The sequence below is a fragment of the Aulonocara stuartgranti genome (assembly GCF_965226115.1).
Source record: "Aulonocara stuartgranti genome assembly, chromosome: 20".
In the NCBI taxonomy this organism is placed as follows: domain Eukaryota; kingdom Metazoa; phylum Chordata; class Actinopteri; order Cichliformes; family Cichlidae; genus Aulonocara; species Aulonocara stuartgranti.
Genome location: NC_138956.1, coordinates 30,447,488 through 30,465,422, shown reverse-complemented (window position 1 = coordinate 30,465,422; position 17,935 = coordinate 30,447,488). Strand labels below are relative to the sequence as shown.

Below are 17,935 nucleotides of genomic sequence, written 5' to 3'. Positions count from 1 at the left end.
ATCCACACTCCCCTCCTGCAGTCAACAGCAGGAGTTCTATGTTTTGTGGACTAGACAGTGGTCGGGGGCATAGGCCCTGGTAGTCTAAGCCTTGGTTGACAAATCTGGCTTAAGGAAAGTCCTCGGTCATTTAGAGCAGGTCTGGGGAACTCCAGACCTCAAGAGCCGGTGTCCTGCAGATTTTAGATATCACCCTGGGCCAGCACACCTGAATCAAATGATTAGTTCATTACCAGGGCTCCGGAGAACTGCAAGACATGTTGAGGAGGTGATTTAGCCATTTAAATGAGCTGTTGGATCAAGGACATATCTAAAACCTGCAGGACACCTCCTGAATCTCCGTTGTTCCACTGAAGGAAAAAGCACCCCAGACCATTATGGTTACATCTCAGGTGGGATCTGCTTGTCGTGGCAGTAACTTTGGAAACCATCAGGACCATCAAGGTTCAATTTTTTCTCATCAGAGAATAAAACTTTCTTCGATCAATGTCCTATGTTTGGTGTTCTCTTGCAAAGTCCAAACAGTCAGTTCTGTGGCGTTCAAGGAGATGAGGTTTTTGGGGTTTTTTTTTGAAGCCCTTCTGTCTCAGATTATATCTGATTGTTGTGGGGCTGCAGTCAGTACCAGTAAGGGTCTTCATTTGGGTCGGGGATCGCCCAGATGGACAGCCAATTGGATCCTCCGGCTCCGTGCTGGTGAAATTGTCTTGGGTCTTCCACTTAACTTTTTGTTCCATAAACCTCAGGATCATTTAGGAAATTCCAAATGACTGCCTTGCTGCGTCCCACCTCAGCAGCAATGGCGCACTTATGCAGTTTAACAACCTGACCATGTTCAAAAAGGGAAAGGTTTTTTTTGCTTTTGCCATCAGACTGCCATGGCAGTGTGACTACCTGACAGAAAATGACAATGAATCCATATTTTTGCACAGATTGGCCTTTTAAAGGCATATGGTCTTAAACTTTTGATCAGCTGTCAAAACAGCCTGTTTCAGTTTAAGTGTTGTTTTCAATAAATTGCATGATCAAAAAATGTTTTGTCTCACTCCCATTTCTTCTTGTTGCATGTTGAAGCTCAACTTGGAACCTTGTTAACATCCAACCATGCAAAATATGATTTATTTATTTATTTTTTGCCATTTTTCAAGTGGTCTTGAAACTTGATGAATTCTCCTCCCTGCAGTGACGCCTCCGGCCTGCAGGGGGCAACGCCGCTCAGCTTTGTTGACATGCGTCACCAAACTGCGACGGATGGATGGACCATAAGAGCAAAGGCTTCTAAAATGTAGAATGAGTGCCTGAGCGGTGCAGACCGAATGAAAACAAAAAGGAAAAGGGGATTTCTGAGCGCCGGCGGACACGTCTCAATGGGTGAGTGATGGTAACAGCAACGAGCGGGCCTGCGCTCACAGTAGGAGGATTATTTTTTAATAAAACCTCTGGTTTGGGTGAGTAGAGTTACCATAATGTGTCTGGATTGTCTGCGATAGAGAAAAAACTGTCTGGGATCCTCTAGCTTCTTTTTAAACTGCGGAAAATTAAGAGTAATTGTGCTTTAAACACAAAGAGCAGCAAAAACAACGCGTTAACACCGTTTAAAAAAGAAAAAAAGAAAATTTAACTTACAACATCTGTTACTGCAGAACAGTTAGATCCTGCTTCTTTATACAAAAACATAAATGCTTAAAAAATAGAATCTAAAGGAGTAAACTGTCATTTTTATAATACCTCTGTTATTTATAAAAGTGAACCTATACTGCTTTTCTTTATTTTCTGCCATGCATAAATAAAGAACATACATAAATGCTCCTGTTAAACACGGCCAAAGTTTCAAGCAATGAGAGTAATCCGTACCAGCTAAGAGCTCAGACTGCTATAAACAGTTCGTTTAAAATAACTTTTTTTTTTCTATTTTTGACTCTCTGTAATGTCAGGGAAAGGGTATCCTTAATAGCCCCCCCCCCCCCCCCTTTTCAGTTCAAACCTTCTGTTTGTAGTGAGGGGCCAATCAGAATAAGGTTTCTGTAACGAGGGAGGAGCTAAAATTCCTTCTTTCCGACAGAGAGTCCAAGATAAAAGTCAGAATGGGAGATGCATACATGTTGACTATCATGTTGAAATGTACTATGAATCATCCAACTAACTTCAGGTTTAACTTGATATGATGGTGGTTCACGTCTTATGTCACCATGGTAACTTGTGCTGCTCTGGAGCAGGTTGTGTTTAAGATAAGAGATCAACAGTAATAAAATCACAGCCTGTTGACAAACCAGTTCTCCAGAAACCATTGCTGAAAGATCCCTCAGACCTTGCATTCATAACCCCCGGTTTGTTCGATCACAATGGGGGCTTTATTTACCTGTTCCCATGGCGAATCATGGTATCAGAGTGCAATTAATGGATTTCTTTCATTACTTCCTCATACAGCTTACCTCAGAGTGGATCGGAGAAGACTGAACCGATTCTAAATCTGAAAACTCAGAATTTAGATTTAAACTTTTGTTAAACCTGTTTTATAAAAACTGGAGTGAAAAACTGGTTGCCACATACTGGACTGCTTTTTGACAGCCACTTTACATATTTTATCATGCAGTAACACATTTTATCTATATAGAATAGAATAGAATAGAATTCAACTTTATTGTCATTGCACATGCACAGGTACAGGGCAACGAAATGCAGTTTGCATTCATCCAGAAGTGCTTTAGTGATATAGATATATTACAATATATATTAGCAATAATATAGATATGTGAGTATATTACAGAAATGGGTCTATTATGGTATGTTATAATGTACACGGTATGAAGTATGTTGTGAATATTCTATAACTATAAGTATGTACAGGCTGTAGTGAGTACAAGCTATGTACAGGCTATGAACAGGATATAAATATGAAAAACTATACAGAATATGAAATAAATAACTTTACAGAAATCTGAGATATACAGCTATACAGAAATGGGAACTATGCAAGTTGTAAACAGTTGTAGGATTAAAGATTATCGAATGTACAGAATGATTATTTACACAGAGCTATACAGTAGTGCAGTTAAGATAAGTGAGGGTGTAGATAGTTTCTACAGAGGCTATATAAAGTGCTAGTGGTTGTGAGTGGTGGTTCAGTCCATGTTATTATTGTGTTTGAGGGTACAGTTGTCCATTGTGGGGGTGTGTATGTTCAGTCCATGAGTTTAACGTGGGTCAGATGTCAGGAGGCAGAGTTCAGGAGTCTGACAGCTGTGGGGAAGATGCTGTTCCGGTACCTGGTGGTCTTAGTCCGGAGGCTCCTGTGGCGCCTCCCAGAGGGCAGGAGGGTGAAGAGTCCATGTGATGGGTGACTGGGGTCTTTGATGATTTTCCCAGCCCTTTTCAGACACCGCTATATTTAACAACTGGATTATCACGCTGTTTTTGTTTGTGTCTTTTCACTGCATCAGCGTATGAATACATTTTCATTAGTGATCCATCTACCACCAAAAGATGGATGACTAATCACCGAATATTTGTCCCCTGTACTGCTCTGATGATTCTGCATTTCCTTCCCTGCAGTTGGATTGTAGTGCATTAGGAGCTGCGGCAGGGATGAGGATCCGGCTGCAGTGTCCCGGCCACGCTGCCAGCCTTCTCTCTGAGCTTAACCGTTGCCGCCAATCACGTCAGTACTGTGATGTGTTCCTGCAAGTTGGCAACCGGACATTCGCAGCCCACCGTGCAGTGCTGGCCTGCGCCGGGACGTACTTTCGCAACTTGTTCACCAGAACTCCCACCGTGTCCAGCGCCGCCTTCTCTTTGGAGTTTATCTCCCCAGCTAACTTTGAGAAAGTGCTGACATTTGTCTACACCGGGGAGATAGTGACTGATCTCATAGATGTCGGGGTCCTGTACGAGCTGGCCGAGCGGCTCGGGGTCAGTGAACTGGTGAAGGCTTGTCACGCTACCTTCCCTGACCTGCAGGCTTCTGTGTCTGCAAACTGCAATGTCAGCAGTCCCGGTGATGTCACCCTGGACTCCAGCATGGTGGCCGCTCCACCCACAGTGGTTGCAGTTAGTGCAGCTTCTGTGCCGTCTGTGTGCTCCTCCGCCGCCTCCTGCTCCTCTCTGTCTTCATCGGCTGGCCCGTCTGCTGCCCCGACTCCTGCTGCTGCTCCCTCCCCTCTTTTCCAAATCAGGATGGGCAGGTCAGGCCGCGAAGTTCAAGCCGGGCCTCTGTCTCTGGACCTAAAGGCAGAAGATGTCCAGTCACATATCGGCTACGGGCAGATGGGAGCAGATCATCAGTTACCAGGAGGACCGCCTTTAACCACCAGCAGCAGCAGCCTTTCCCTTCAGGCTGACGGCTTGCAGCCTGTGGGACCTGTGCTCCAGCTGAAGACCGAACACGGGCTGAACGATGGGGAGGCGGGAGGCTGCTGTGAGGACGGTGACACAGATGGTCAAATGGTTTCTGAGAGCGCGGGCGACTCTTTGTCCCGGAGCAGCAACCCTGTTACGTCTGAGTCTTGCTCCCTCCCTGACTCTTCAGCTCAGCTTGGCGCTGAAGCCTGCGCCCCGACATCATCCTCAGGAGAGTCTCCAGGCAGCCTTCAGGTGGCAGCGGTGGAAGGTGGCGTCGTCGACGTGCAGCAGGACAGCAGGCTGATGTTTGGGGAAGTGGAGGAAGGAGACACTGAGGAGGAGAGGGAGGCTCTGCAAGGTAATGGAGCAGTGGAGGGAACAGAGGAAGAGCAGTGGAGACAGTTGGCAGGAGAGATCATCGAGCTGAGCGATGATGAGAACTTCATGGAGGAGGGAGAGGAGGAGGACGAGGATGAAGATGACCTTGTGTGTGTGGAGAATGGAGATGGAGGGAATGCGAGTAGCCAGGTAATGTTTCTGTTTGTGAGCAGTAGAGTAGTTCATGTAAAAAGTCATTCTGTATAAAATCAAATCAGCTGAAGTTCTGTAATGTTTGTATTTCTAATGAAGCGACCAAGATTTGACATCGTGCTCTGAACGTTTTCTGAGCTACAGACCTTCAGAGGACACAGGGATGGGTCGTATTTTTTTTCCACATAGGAAATAATGGTCTTTGCTCCTCCAGGTGACAGGAAGCACGGTGACATGTAAAGCTTGCACAGTGGCACTCCCAGCAGATCCAGCTGCCATCAGAAGACACGGTGAGACGCACCTGACGGAGCTGGGGCTCTGCAGGGTGTGCGGAGCCTCTTTTCCAGACCGTGCTGCGGGCATCGCCCACTCCTTCACCCATGTGGGAGTGCAGCTCTTCACCTGTGACATGTGCCACTTGCAGTTCTGCAGTCAAAAGAAACTGCTGCGGCACCACCGCCAGACAGCATCCAGTTACACCATCCCACAGGGGGCGCTGACCAACAGCAGCCACAGCCAAGAGCTGCAGTGTGCTGTATGCACCAAATCCCTCAGCAAGGACTTCCAGGTTAGTGGATATTTATGGAGTGTTTTTGACATAAGTCAGACACTTTAAACGATTGCTTGATACATAAATGGCTCCATATGTAAACAGACACTATTTAGTTATGATAAATGCGGACTTGATTTTTACATTAATCGTTAAGAAATTACAGCCATTTCTATCTCCATGAACTGAAATGAAGTCGGGCAGTTCATTAAAAAGCGGTTCTTTTGTTTTATTCACAAATTATTAAGATAAAAAGCCCCAAATGTTGCGTTGGCCTTTGTAGGCTCTTTCTGTGAGCCACAACATGCTGTCGAGCTCTCGTTCATTAAACTGTGTCATGAATGAGCTCACTGTGGTTCACTTTAAGGTTAACTGAAGCCTTTACTTTGTAAATAACGCAAGGACCAGGTGTGTCTAAGAAGCACAAAAGTGAGACTTGAGTTCACAGTGAAACCCACAGGAAGTCTGATGTTTGTATGAACAATGCCTGACAACCGGTTTGGTGGCAAACATGAGCAGGAAATAAGAATGAGGAGTCCCCCTGCTACACACCTGCTTCCTCAGTGAGGCTCCTCAACTTTTAGTTTTGTGTTTCTCTCCTCCTCAGACTCTCAAAGACCACCTGCTGAGCCACGTGTGCCCCCAGAGCCTGAGCTGTGGCGTGTGTCACCTCCCCCAGCTGTCCCTGTGCTCCCTACTGTGGCACGCCCTCGCCCACCTCTCCCTGCCCGTCTTCACCTGCCCGCACTGCGCCCGCTGCTTTGTAGAGCGCGCCCTGCTGGACAGACACATGGCTGTGCACGCTGAGGAGGCGGCAGCTAAGGAGAGAGAGCAGTCGGCGCTGAGGGCTTACGGAGTCAAAGCAGATGGAGGTGGCAGTGGAGGAGGAGCGGAGGAGCTGCATTGCTTCCTGTGCCCGCAGACGTTTCGCTCGTCCTCTGCGTTTCAGTACCACCTCAGTCTGCACACCAGCGACTCCACGGGGAGCGGAGGAACCGCTGGCGGCCAGGGGTGGTTAGGGAAACGTAAAGCGGATCAATCTCTGGAGTGCCCGCCGTCTTCCTGCTCCTCCTCCTCGTCACGGGACGTCAGCGGGCTCGTTAAAATGAGCAACTTCGGTTTGGGTTTGGGAATGGGCATCAGCGTGTCAGACAAGTTTTTTCAAGGGCCGATGCACGGCGTGTCCTCTGGAGTCCTGACGAACGGAAGCTCCAGTCAGGACAGCGGTGTCGGACCTGCAGGGGTGCGTGGGAAGTGGTACCGGTGTCGCTACTGTGGTAAACGTTTCGCTCACTCGGGGGAGTTCACCTACCACCTCCGTATCCACACCGGGGAGAAACCCTACCAGTGTAAAGTGTGTCTGCGCTTCTTCAGGGGGCGCTCCACCATGATCTGCCACCTGAAGACGCACGCCGGCGCCCTGATGTACCGCTGCACCGTCTGCGGCCTTTACTTCTCCACGCTGAAGCTGGTGTCGTCACACATGGAGCTCCACAAGGACCACTTACCGCCGGACTTCAACATCGAGCAGACCTTCATGTACAATGATCACTCTAAAGAACCGCTGCCCACTGTGGACACCTGATCAGCTCCTCGTTTCCTCCCTGATGCCTCCTCTGTGTCTGGTTGTCGTGGACCACAAGCTGCTGATAGTAGACTAGAGCTTTAGCTAACTGATGCACCAACATCAGTTAGCACCTATCAACAGATAGGACATTTACTGATGACTCATGCACATCTGTCTTGTTACATCAATTTAATGCCGGCTAACTGTTTAAAAAAAAGTCAGAAGCGCTAGAAGTTTCCATTCTTGTTTTTATTTGGAGGATTTTTTTCATTTCCTGGCACAAGATGCTTTGGCTGAAATATTATTATAAACACTGTTATTAGCCCAGTGCAGTGATTTTTCTAATGTTTTTAGTTAATCACGTAGTCTCTAAATTATTGTAAAAGATCTCAGTATTGCTTATTTTGTCCAGCTAACTTTCTCAAACACACAAATGGAACCAGAACTACATAAGAACAAAACCTAAAAACTCTAAAACTAGCCATTACTATGGATTAAAGATGGACGATTCTCCTACTAAAGACCATTTGCACTGGTCAGATTCTTGACTGAGTCTGTTTAAAAAAAAAAAAAAAAAAAGTAGCATCATCAAAATGATTGTCTTAATATGTGATTGTAATTACAGTGTAATTACACTGCAATTACCTCAATGTAGAAAAGTAGAAAAACACGAAATATTTTCATAAATGTATTATTTTCTTTCCACAGTGTTTTAAAGCATTGATTCCCAAACAGAGAGCGGTACGAGTCACACTGAGGGGCACGTAGCAGGTTTTTGAGGGGCTCTGGGGTTTCACGTAATAATGACATCGCGATTTGAGCGGTGTCTTCTTTGTGTAAGTCCAAATTTTACTTAAATGAATTTAGAAAAAAAATTAGAAATTACAAATCGATAATAGAAAAGCTGTCTGCACTAATACAACAACAACTAGTTAATTCAAAACAGTTCACTTAAGATGTATTTATGTAGCAGTAAGTGCCTTTTATTGTAAGGTAAAGCCTTTTAAAATCTTAGTTAAAATAGCTGAACATAGTGCATGAAAAGGCTAAAATATGGTTGTATTACATTAATAAATTATCAGTATATACGACTACGATTATTTGAGCTAAAATGATGACAATAGTTTTAATAAAAATGCTACGGGTAAATGTAAAAAGCGCAAAACTGGCCTCAAAAACTGTCAACTCTTGCTGGAAGTGCACACTAACTGACTGATAACTGTATAAAATGAATTTTTAACACTATTTAAACTTGACTAAAACAAAATGAACAGTTTTTGGAGTATTATGGGTGTGTGTGTAAGTTAGCACCCAGTACAGGAGTCCAGTCAGCACATAAATGAGTCTCCCCAACAACTTTAACAGAGAAGGATGCTACTTTGGGAGTAAAACAGCTGGAAGAATCATCTCCCTAGACTTTTAATTAACAAAGTCTTCCCAGCTACCTCACCCCCACTGGCCAACTCCATCCCCCCTTTCTCATTTCTTAGTTTCTACATCCTTGCATCCTCTCCTTCCGTCTGGTCCCTTCCACCAGAGATCCAAGCAGAGGAGAGAGGAGTCAAGGCAACAAGGATAAAGTCAGCTGCAGTATCTATTGGTTGTGTTCGTGATGTGTGTTGTAAATGGCGACTGATTCCCTAAAATCCAATACATGTGAAGAATTTTTTTTGAGTTTTAGTAAATATGTAAAAAAAAAAAAAAGTGGGGACACTTTTAATCATTCACAATATAAGTATGAGAAGATATACCCTTTTTGAGCCGTAAAGGGCAGAAATTCCATCCCTCAGTGGCTTGGTCCAGGTTGCAGGTGCAGCACTCTAAGCAGATATACTCAGATTTCCCTGTTCTCAGCCGTCTCCTCCAGCTCATCCTGGGAGACACTGACGTGGAGGAGTCGTCCCTCCCTAATGACCAAGCTCCTCACCCAGACACCTGTTAGAAGCAGCCTATTTCAGTCATTAGCCAGAGCTTCTGGCCATAGATGTGGTTAGTAATGTAAAACTGTATGGTTGAAACCATCCCTGTGCAAACTGGAGGTTCATTGCTTGAAGCGAGTCATCGCAGTGATGCTCCTATGCTGACAGGCACATTTCTGCAGGAGGATGCAACCCTGCTGCTTACAGCTGGTTTTTGAGGAGATCTCCCCCCCCCCCCTTAAAAAGGCCTCCGAGAACTCTAGCATCAACCTCTCTTTTTTTTCTCTTTTCTTTTTTTGATATAGGCCAGAAAATAAATTTTTAAAGCTGGGAATCACTGTTTTAAAACACAAAATTAGTATTTTTATAGAATAGAAGTAAAGAAATAGATTATTTTTCACTTACATCTGATTATTTCTGTATCTGTTGATCGACTGAGCGTTTACCTGGATTTTTATAATGCGGTCGCCATATTTTTTTCTGTTAGATGCCGTTCAAACTGCAGGTTTGGTGTGTTTGAACTAAGATAAGAAGAAGCCACTTGGTGGCAGTGTATCCTGATGTTAGCAGGTGAAAGAAGGCAGCTGTATTATGCAGCAGATTTTATCTACTGTAATATCAGGATAGGTTTTTGATGTCAGTGATTGTAATTACAGAGTAATTACACTGATTGCATATTGAAGTAGCATGCCGTTTGTAGCATACTAATTCTATTTGCAGTCACGGTTTTAAAACCCTACAATTTTATTTAGTCTGTTCTTATGGTGCATGTTTCACTCAGATAAAACAAATCCACAGTAGAGAATATTTTTGTCTTTGAAACATAATGGTGTGCGTTTGAACTTACACAGACTAATTCCATTTTAAACACAAGCTATACTGACTTGTTTAGAGCGTGTGACGTATGTTGTGCTGTAGAAATGTGACATTGAAGTGCCCATTTACACATTTCTGTGCGATTTTTGTGTCTTACCTCATATTTATGACAGCAACTATTTATTATTTTTATGCCTTTCGTTGTCTATTTCTAAAGCTAAATATGTTTATATGTTTTTTTTTATATTGTTTTTGCAATAAATGCCTCTAGGAAGACTGTTATCACCTCTGAATTATTGTTATTTTTTTATCTGTTGGATGAGCTGCTCCATCATCAGAAATTCAGTGATGAATCTGCAGAAATCTGCTTCCCCTGTTTCCAGCAGCTCAGACCTTTGCCCTTGCAAAGCCTGGTCTCTTCCTGTTATTGTGCCGTTTGTAGACACACAGACCCCGCTTCTTTTTTCCCCCCCTGCCTTCTTATTGTTTAACCTGTTGAACATGAAACATTCCAGAAACGGAAGTAAATGTAATAAAGATGAGCAGAAAGGACAAGCCATCTGCAAGAAAGGCAAATTTCCTTGTTAAAATAAACAAGTTTCCAAATGAGTGGCTGTGCTTTGTCATCATCAAATCATCTTACAAAAGCCAACTCAGCTTTTCCAGCTTGGATCGAAACCACCAGCGTTTAAGGGAGTTTTATTGTTTTTTTGTTTTGTTTTGTTTTTTTACAGGTATGACTACATCAGCATCCAGATAAATAAGCATTTAGTAACATTAAGCTTTGATTTTATGCAATTAAACAGTTACATTTTCACATTTGCATTTGTGTATACTGATATGAGGATTTCTCCTGTGGGGCACTGCAGCACATTTTGTTGACACGAATTCCTGGAACATTCACTGTGCCATGAGTTCCAGTGTGAGTTGAGCAGCTTTGCAGGAAGACATCAAACATTTCCTGCCCTCCTGTGTGTGAAACTGATCAGGTACATGCTTAACAAAACAGGAAGTGGACTATGAGAGGAAGGTATGAGCCCGATCGATGCCTGTGATACTTGGAAGCAACAGGGCTGAATTTAGTTCGGTCAAATGGAGCTTACTTGATCCTTAGCTCAGCTTCATCTTATGATCCAACATCAGAATGGCTGGTGCTGGCGTTACTCCGCTTTCCCAGGTCTGTACCGCCCTCATTTGCAGTTTTGGCGTTGGCTCTGGGTCCCACCTGTTCTGCAGTCCCCTCTCTGGGAATGTAGTTCAACATGGTGTTGATCAGGTTGTTCCGAAAGCTCTTGCTGAGGAAGTTGTAGAGGAAGGGGTTGGCAACACAGTGCAAAAGCGAAATGGTCTGCACCACGCTGAAAGAAAAGTAGAGCACTTCCACCGTGTTGCAGCTGAATACATAGGGCTCAAGGTCGTCTATTATCATCAAGAACATGACCAAGTGGTAGGGGAGCCAGCACATTACAAACACAAGGGAGTATACGTGCACCAGCCAAACATCCCGTCGGTTCTGCACATCCGTCGCCCTGTTGGCTGTACGAGCAATCAGCACATTGCAGGTAATGATGACAGCAGCGGGGACCAGGAACTGGAAAACCAGGCACAAGAAAGACACAGTGACGAACCATTCGGTGTAGTTGTATTCAGGCAGCATGTAACAACCTGGCTCTTCCCACTCCAGAAGATTCACATGGACGTTCTCTAACAGAGCCAGAAACAAGGAGAGCCCCCAGAGGCCCCCACAGACCACCCACCGCTTCCGGCCTCCCGCAGGGAAGAAGCTTGACGATGACGGTCTTGACAGTGAGAAATAGCGTTCGAGGGTCATGAAGGCCAGGAAGAAGGAGCTGCTGTAGAAGTTGATCACGTAGATGAGGTGGGTGACCTTGCAGAGGAAGCGACCCCACAGCCAGACCTGGTCCATGGTCACCTCCATCATGAAGAAAGGAAGGATCACAATCACCATCAGGTCCGACAGGCTCACGTTGATGATGCAGAAGAGGACCGCATTGGAGGAATGCCTTCGGCGCCAGTTGACCCAGACGACCAGCGTGTTCTCCATCAGGCCCACCATGAAGATGAAAAGGTACATCAGGAAGAGGGCGATGCGCCGGGAGTTCGTGTTGAGCTGGAGGGTGCATTCGGAGACGAACCATGGCGTGCCGTTCAAGTAGTCAAGCGAGTGGTTGAAAATGGTCATGTTCTGGAGTGAAAAAGCAAAGGAAAGCGTTTCATATCCTGACAGGGTTTAAATTTATTTTGAGGTTAATCTGATTATGTTTTAAGACGTTGCATAAGAGGGGCACAGGAGGAGGAGGGGGTGGTTTACTCAAAATGTTTTTGAGAGGTGAATACAAAAAGCCCAGCAGGTTATTAGAAAACTATTTCACAACCTACAGTGTTCAGTTCAGAGCAGGAGTGCCTCGCGTTGAGGTGAATGCAAGCATGGATATGTTTAGAATTCAGATTTATAGCATGTTTTTCATTCACAACGCTCCACATATATAACTCTGCACATCTAAAACACAGACGGTTTCCATTCCAAGCATTCTTCTTTCTCACTAAGCTGAAACGAAGTCAAAAACTCAGAAACACTCATGCTATGTACAATAAAAACCATGAAATAGATCTTTCTGCAAGAAGTGTTGCACAAGTTTTGACACCTTTAGATTTTATCCTCACCTCCATGCATCTTGGAGGAAGGTGAATTTGTCCACAGTGCCTTTACTTTACTATTCTCATCCAAATCAGCCTCCCACATTTCCCCAAATTGCAACCTGAAACTACTGACAAGCTTGCCTTTACACCAACAGAAAATGCCCAATTAATAGCTTATTTTTCCTGGAGATGATTTCAACAGATTCAACTTTGCACGTCTATAACAGTGAAAAAGAAAAAAAAGTGCTTTTCATTTCACACATTCTTCTATCTAAAAAAAATCCAAAGAGGTCAAAACTCCAGAAACTTGCATAAATAAATCAACACAATCTGAAACACGCTGGTAAAGCATTACACAACAGAGTGTTGCTGGATCTCTGACCTCTTCAGACTTGCAAGTGTCAGATTTTGAAGCCTCCAATCTCTTCAAAATCACCTACACCTAAATGCAACCTAACAACTGACGATCTCTATCTATATTTCTGTGTAAAAATATATTTCTATGTAAAAACAATAACATGATTTTCCACACCTGACAACAGATAGATGTATAAAGTGTTTCCCTTTAAGATCTAGACTAAAGGTAAAGTGGGGTTTAACAACCTTGAAAATGACTGAGTTTTCTCGTACCTCAGTGGCGGTGGCAGCGTACACAGGAGCTGAATGGGGAAGGTCGCTCCTGAGACCTTATCGTCTAGTGGAGAATCTTCTGTGTGAAGTCTGCAGATGGGAGATGTGCCTTTTCAGCTCTGCTGCTCAGGACTATGTGGGCAATCGAACAGGAGTTTCTACCCTCCCATTTCCCATAAACAAACACACACACACATACAGCTATGGCATCCTCAGTGAGCACTGAGTAGGACAACTGAAGTACAGAGACAGCCACAAAGCTAGTGATACAATAATTTAAATAAAGAAATAATGTATTGCGCATGAATAGAGAAGTTATATAAGGAGGATTTCCAAAAGTAATTATTGCTAGAAATGTGCAATAATGAAACTCAAGTTTCTCAGTGACCCAAGTTCCCTTTGTAAAGTTCACGCCCTCGACAAATCACAGCTGTCTTCCATTCAAGTAAACCCATATAAGTATATAAAAATGAGAATTCAATGTACAGTTTTAATCTAAAAAAATTCAAATTTGCTGTTGAAAGCTGATTGTTATTAAATTACATTAAAAAAAACAGATTAAGCTGTGAATAATGCAAAGGTTCTACTAGTAGAATAAAAGTGGGTTCTATTAAACCCCTTTTAATTAAAGTTGGATGTCTGCACCTGAATCACATCGTGTCTGTCTGATTTGAGATCCACTGTGGTGGTGTACAGGGGCGAAATTGCAAAACATAATGCATCATTGTTCAAATATTATGGGCTTACCACTGGTAGTTTAAAGGCTGTTCTGTAAGAGAGAATAACTGTAATTCTCCCCCTGAAGGGAGAACGTAATCGGTTCTGGTTGCTTGTCTGTCTGTCCAGCATCCATAGTTTCTTTTTAGATATGTTTTTATGTTGTGTGATAGTAGATTGGATTAAAGTCGCACCAAATGTGAAAAAAATCAATTAAAACATTTTATTACCCACAAATTTTTATGAAAAACTTACTTTACTTCACAACAATATACTAGGCCTCCGGGGATATGAGTACCCAGGTTGGCTAAGTATTTAACCTCGACCTTTATTGTTAGTACCCAAGGTCAAAGTTGACAGTGGAAAAAAAATGTCAAAAAGAACCATATGAAGATGCACGTAGAGAGCTGCACAACACGCTTTTTTATTTTTTCAATGAGACACAATGAAAATGAAATGATGCCATAAAGTTTTTACAGCTCATAGAAGCCAAAGATTTCGGCCAATTCTGCCCCAAACACATGGGTAAAGATAATAAAATACACCATTTTAGTATGTAATGCTTCAGGACCATAGGTCAAAGGTCAGACATCAGCTTGCAGGTAGCATCTGGGTTACCTCGAATTTGATAAGCTGTCATAAGATAATAATAAATCATCATATATATGTTGTATTACACATAACAGTACTACAATGTTGCAGTAAAGTCTGGTTATTTTGCTACAGTAGACCAATGATGGTGCAATGTCGCAGCTGATAATGTTTCTAACATTTCAACATCTCCTTTATTTTCATGGTCTGAGATTCTTTGGGCTCATTTCAAGTTTTCCGTTTATTTTTGAGTTTTTAAGTCTGGTTTTCTTTGTTAACTCTTCAAGTTTGGATTATTATTGTATGTTGAGTTTTTGTTGACTTGTTTCTGGAATCATTTTTGTTTTGTTTGAATTGTTTTTGTGTCTAGTCTCTGTGCTTTCTTGTTGTCTGTGTTTGTATTAGACGTTTGTTTCCCTGTTTGAATCCTTTCTGTTCCGTTTCATTTTGTCAGTCATGTGTCTCATGTACTCCAGCTTCTTGTCTTCTTACCTTGATTAAGTTCAGGTGTGTTTTGCTCCCCATGCGTTTCCACTGCCCCTGATTAGTCTATTTGTGTGTATATGTATACATGGTCTCAATTTCCTTTTATCCTTCGTCTAAGCATTTATTTATCTTGCCTGTGTTTGTTCCTTTGTATGCATCATGCTCCAGTTTCCAAGTTTGGATTTTGTTTCTTTTAGACTTCTTACAAACTTTAGACTCCTAACAAAGAGCTCAGATTTTTATTTACCTGTCTGTCTGCAAGTCCTGCATCGTTTTATGCATTTGGAATAATGTCCTTCAACATAAAATTGTGAAGAATATGTCATTATATAGAATATATAATATAACCAAAAGAAATCGCTATGCACAAGAAACAAGGACAAAAGTTAGTATTGGATGCCTGTTATTTAGAATGGTCACGATTTGTTTTTTACCAGCTGGAAGGGAAGCAAGGACGGAGGACTCAAGGTGGATTCAAGCTGCTCTGCAATGGTGTAGACCAGGAGTGTTAAACTCCAGTCCTCGAGGGCCGGTGTCCTGAAACTTTTCCATGTGTCCCTGCTGCAACACACCTGCATAAATTAGTAGTTCATAGTAGAACCTGACTGTATCCTTAGATGGGAACCCCTAACCCTACTGAGGTAAATGTAAGGATTTAGAAAACCCTTCTAAAAGTAGTTTTATTGCACCATGTTCAATAAATCATGAGCTGCTGTGACATGAATCAAATGGGCAAAATGCCACCTCAGCATTCAGTCAAATTCTAGAGTTTTGCTAATGACCTGCTAATTTTATTCATGTGTGTTGCAGCAGGGACACATGGAAAAGTTTCAGGACACCGGCCCTTGAGGATTGGAGTTTAACACCAGTGGTGTAGACAGAGAAATGGAATAACCCTAACCTTGAAGGAATGGCATGAGAATAGTGTTGTGGAGATGAAGAGGGTGTCAGAAAAGAATGAGTTTAAAGCTAGAAACTGAAGTGTTACGTTAAATGTTGTCAGTCCCTATGCCCCACAGGTTGGATGTCAGAAGTGAAAGACAAACTCTGGAGGAAGTTGGATGAAGTGAGTGTCCAGAGGTAAGACAGCACACTTCAATGTACATGTACATGAAGGGAACGGCGGCGGTGTTGGTTAGGTCTGATGTTAAGGATATAAATGGTTTCGTGAAAATCATGGAAATGGCTGTGGTGAAGACACAGAGTGGAGGCAGGGACACACAGATTGACTGAATGCCTTGTGTATTTCAGCAAGACAATGCTAGACTACATGTAGAGCATACTTTTGAAGTAGAAGACTGCTGAACTGGCCTTCCAGCAATAATCAAAAAATACAACAAAGTCGAGCAGGCAGAATCTTGTTCAACAGCCTTGGCTTAAGTGGTTAAAAGGTTTGCAGTGACTGAGTGATGGAGGGGGAGGATGCATTTGTTAGTTATCTCACATGATCCTGTAAGTATGATGCCAGTAAGAAGAAATAGTATAAAGAGAAATAGTATAAAGAGGGCCCACATAGCAGAGAACAATGCCAGGAAGCCGTACTCTGTGCTGCGATTTGCCGAGTGTAGAGCAAGGTGGGAGCCCTGGGCCACCCCAGCCTCACTGAGGAAGGAGGCTCTTTAATCTAGAGAAGCACACATCCTCATCATCACAACATTTTAACACTCTTAAAAGCGAGCTTGGCTTCATCTCTGTGGTTATGCATCAGGTGATTTAATGACTGAAGTACTGGGACAAAAGAAAGTTAAGATTGGTCTTGAGGGATGGTGGAGGGCAGTGCACGTGATGAGTGAGCCCGGATAAGCCATGGCCTCACAGTTGGGGCTAAACCAAGGTCAGCAATATATGGGGAGAATGCAGGAAGGTTTGTTTTGGCCACGATTCACACTGATTAATGGGATCTGTTCTCTGGACTCAACGTTCCTACTGTCTCTGGGGGCGGTCAGCACTTTGTTGCTTACTGACCCTTCAACTGCTCCCTCTTTCTGTCTTTCTGTGCCCATCCTGTTGACTGGGCCCCCCTTCGGTTTTCTGGTGAAACAAGGAGGAACCAGTCAGCAGATTTGATCTCTGCTGATGAAACAGGAAGGAACCAGTCAGCAGAAACACATCTTTTGGAAACAGTGAGACAAAAAGCAGCCCCTGACCTTCATCACATTATCTAAGAACAGCTCTAATGTCAACACCTATGCTTTATCTGATTATTCTGACCTGCAAAATACTAACAAACTACCTCCAGGGTAACCATTTACTCGCACTGCTTGCAACTCTAATCCAAGACATTTTCACTTGCAGATTTATCACTTTATATCTGCAAACGTTTGACTGTATAGCCCATATGCAACCTCATTTTTCTTAGGATGGTTACTGACTGAGTATTGTAAGATTAACAGGTGTCCAAACACAACCAATCACCTCAGCTGATGGGGCTTTTTCAGTGTTTTTCACCATTATTTTAAGCTCCAAATAACTGTGCTTCAGCTTTAGTGAGCGAAATACTAGAATTTTATACACTTCTGGTTTCAACTGCCTACATGGTAGTTACCAAAACACCAACAATGAGCCTGAAAAATGGGCTTTATGTATATCTCTCTCGCTCTGGATAACATCGTGGTAACATTATACGCCTTTGGAGCATCTTGAAGAGGATGTGGGACCTATGGAATCTTCAATATCCAACATCCAAACAATTAGTGGCCCAGCGTTCCAACATTCTGAAAAAAAAAAAAAAACTGCTATCACAACTGAAGATTGATGATATATACAACACATGCTACAGCAAAAGTGAGCCAAGACATCAAAGTTTGACACAAGGAGCGTTGAGTGTGACCTGAAAGATCAGGTCACACTTGGTACCTGGACCCTCCGTAGCCAGGTACCAAGACTACCCTCTGAAGGTCTACTAGATGATGTGAATGCAGCGTTACGGACAATCTCTACAGAGACCATCATGGGAACTAACCAGCTGATCTACACCATGGTAGCAGTGGTCACGGAGATGCTTGGCTACAAGATGAACAGCCAGCAGTTCCCTCCATGGAGAAGGAGCCAGGATCACGGTAGCACGGAGGGAAGTCAGCCAATTATCAGAGCTGCAGAAAGATGCAATGAAGAAAGGGGTGCTAAGAA

General features: G+C 43.3%; 2 protein-coding genes across 3 annotated transcripts; one reads left to right on the top strand and one right to left on the bottom strand.

Moving 5' to 3' along the window:
- The first annotated feature begins 1,210 nt into the window (after positions 1-1,210).
- zbtb39 (zinc finger and BTB domain containing 39) lies at positions 1,211-8,264 on the top strand. The gene is made up of 4 exons (XM_082518536.1): positions 1,211-1,371; positions 3,553-4,866; positions 5,084-5,437; positions 6,027-8,264. Exons 2-4 carry the CDS (start codon positions 3,586-3,588, stop codon positions 7,002-7,004), a joined length of 2,613 nt encoding a protein of 870 aa, XP_082374662.1. The 5' UTR covers positions 1,211-1,371; positions 3,553-3,585; the 3' UTR covers positions 7,005-8,264.
- Positions 8,265-10,404: 2,140 nt separating this feature from the next.
- Positions 10,405-13,446, bottom strand: ackr5 (atypical chemokine receptor 5). Of its 2 annotated transcripts, XM_082518558.1 has the most exons (3): positions 13,013-13,446; positions 11,479-11,927; positions 10,405-11,312 (listed from the first exon to the last, which is right to left on the bottom strand). In XM_082518558.1, the coding sequence occupies exons 2-3, from the start codon at positions 11,878-11,880 to the stop codon at positions 10,848-10,850; spliced, it is 867 nt and encodes a 288-aa protein (XP_082374684.1). In that variant the 5' UTR covers positions 11,881-11,927; positions 13,013-13,446; the 3' UTR covers positions 10,405-10,847. The 2 variants fall into 2 exon arrangements, with proteins under 2 accessions (XP_082374684.1, XP_082374683.1); XM_082518557.1 differs by having other exon boundaries at positions 10,405-11,927; positions 13,013-13,444.
- Between the last annotated feature and the right edge of the window lie 4,489 nt (positions 13,447-17,935).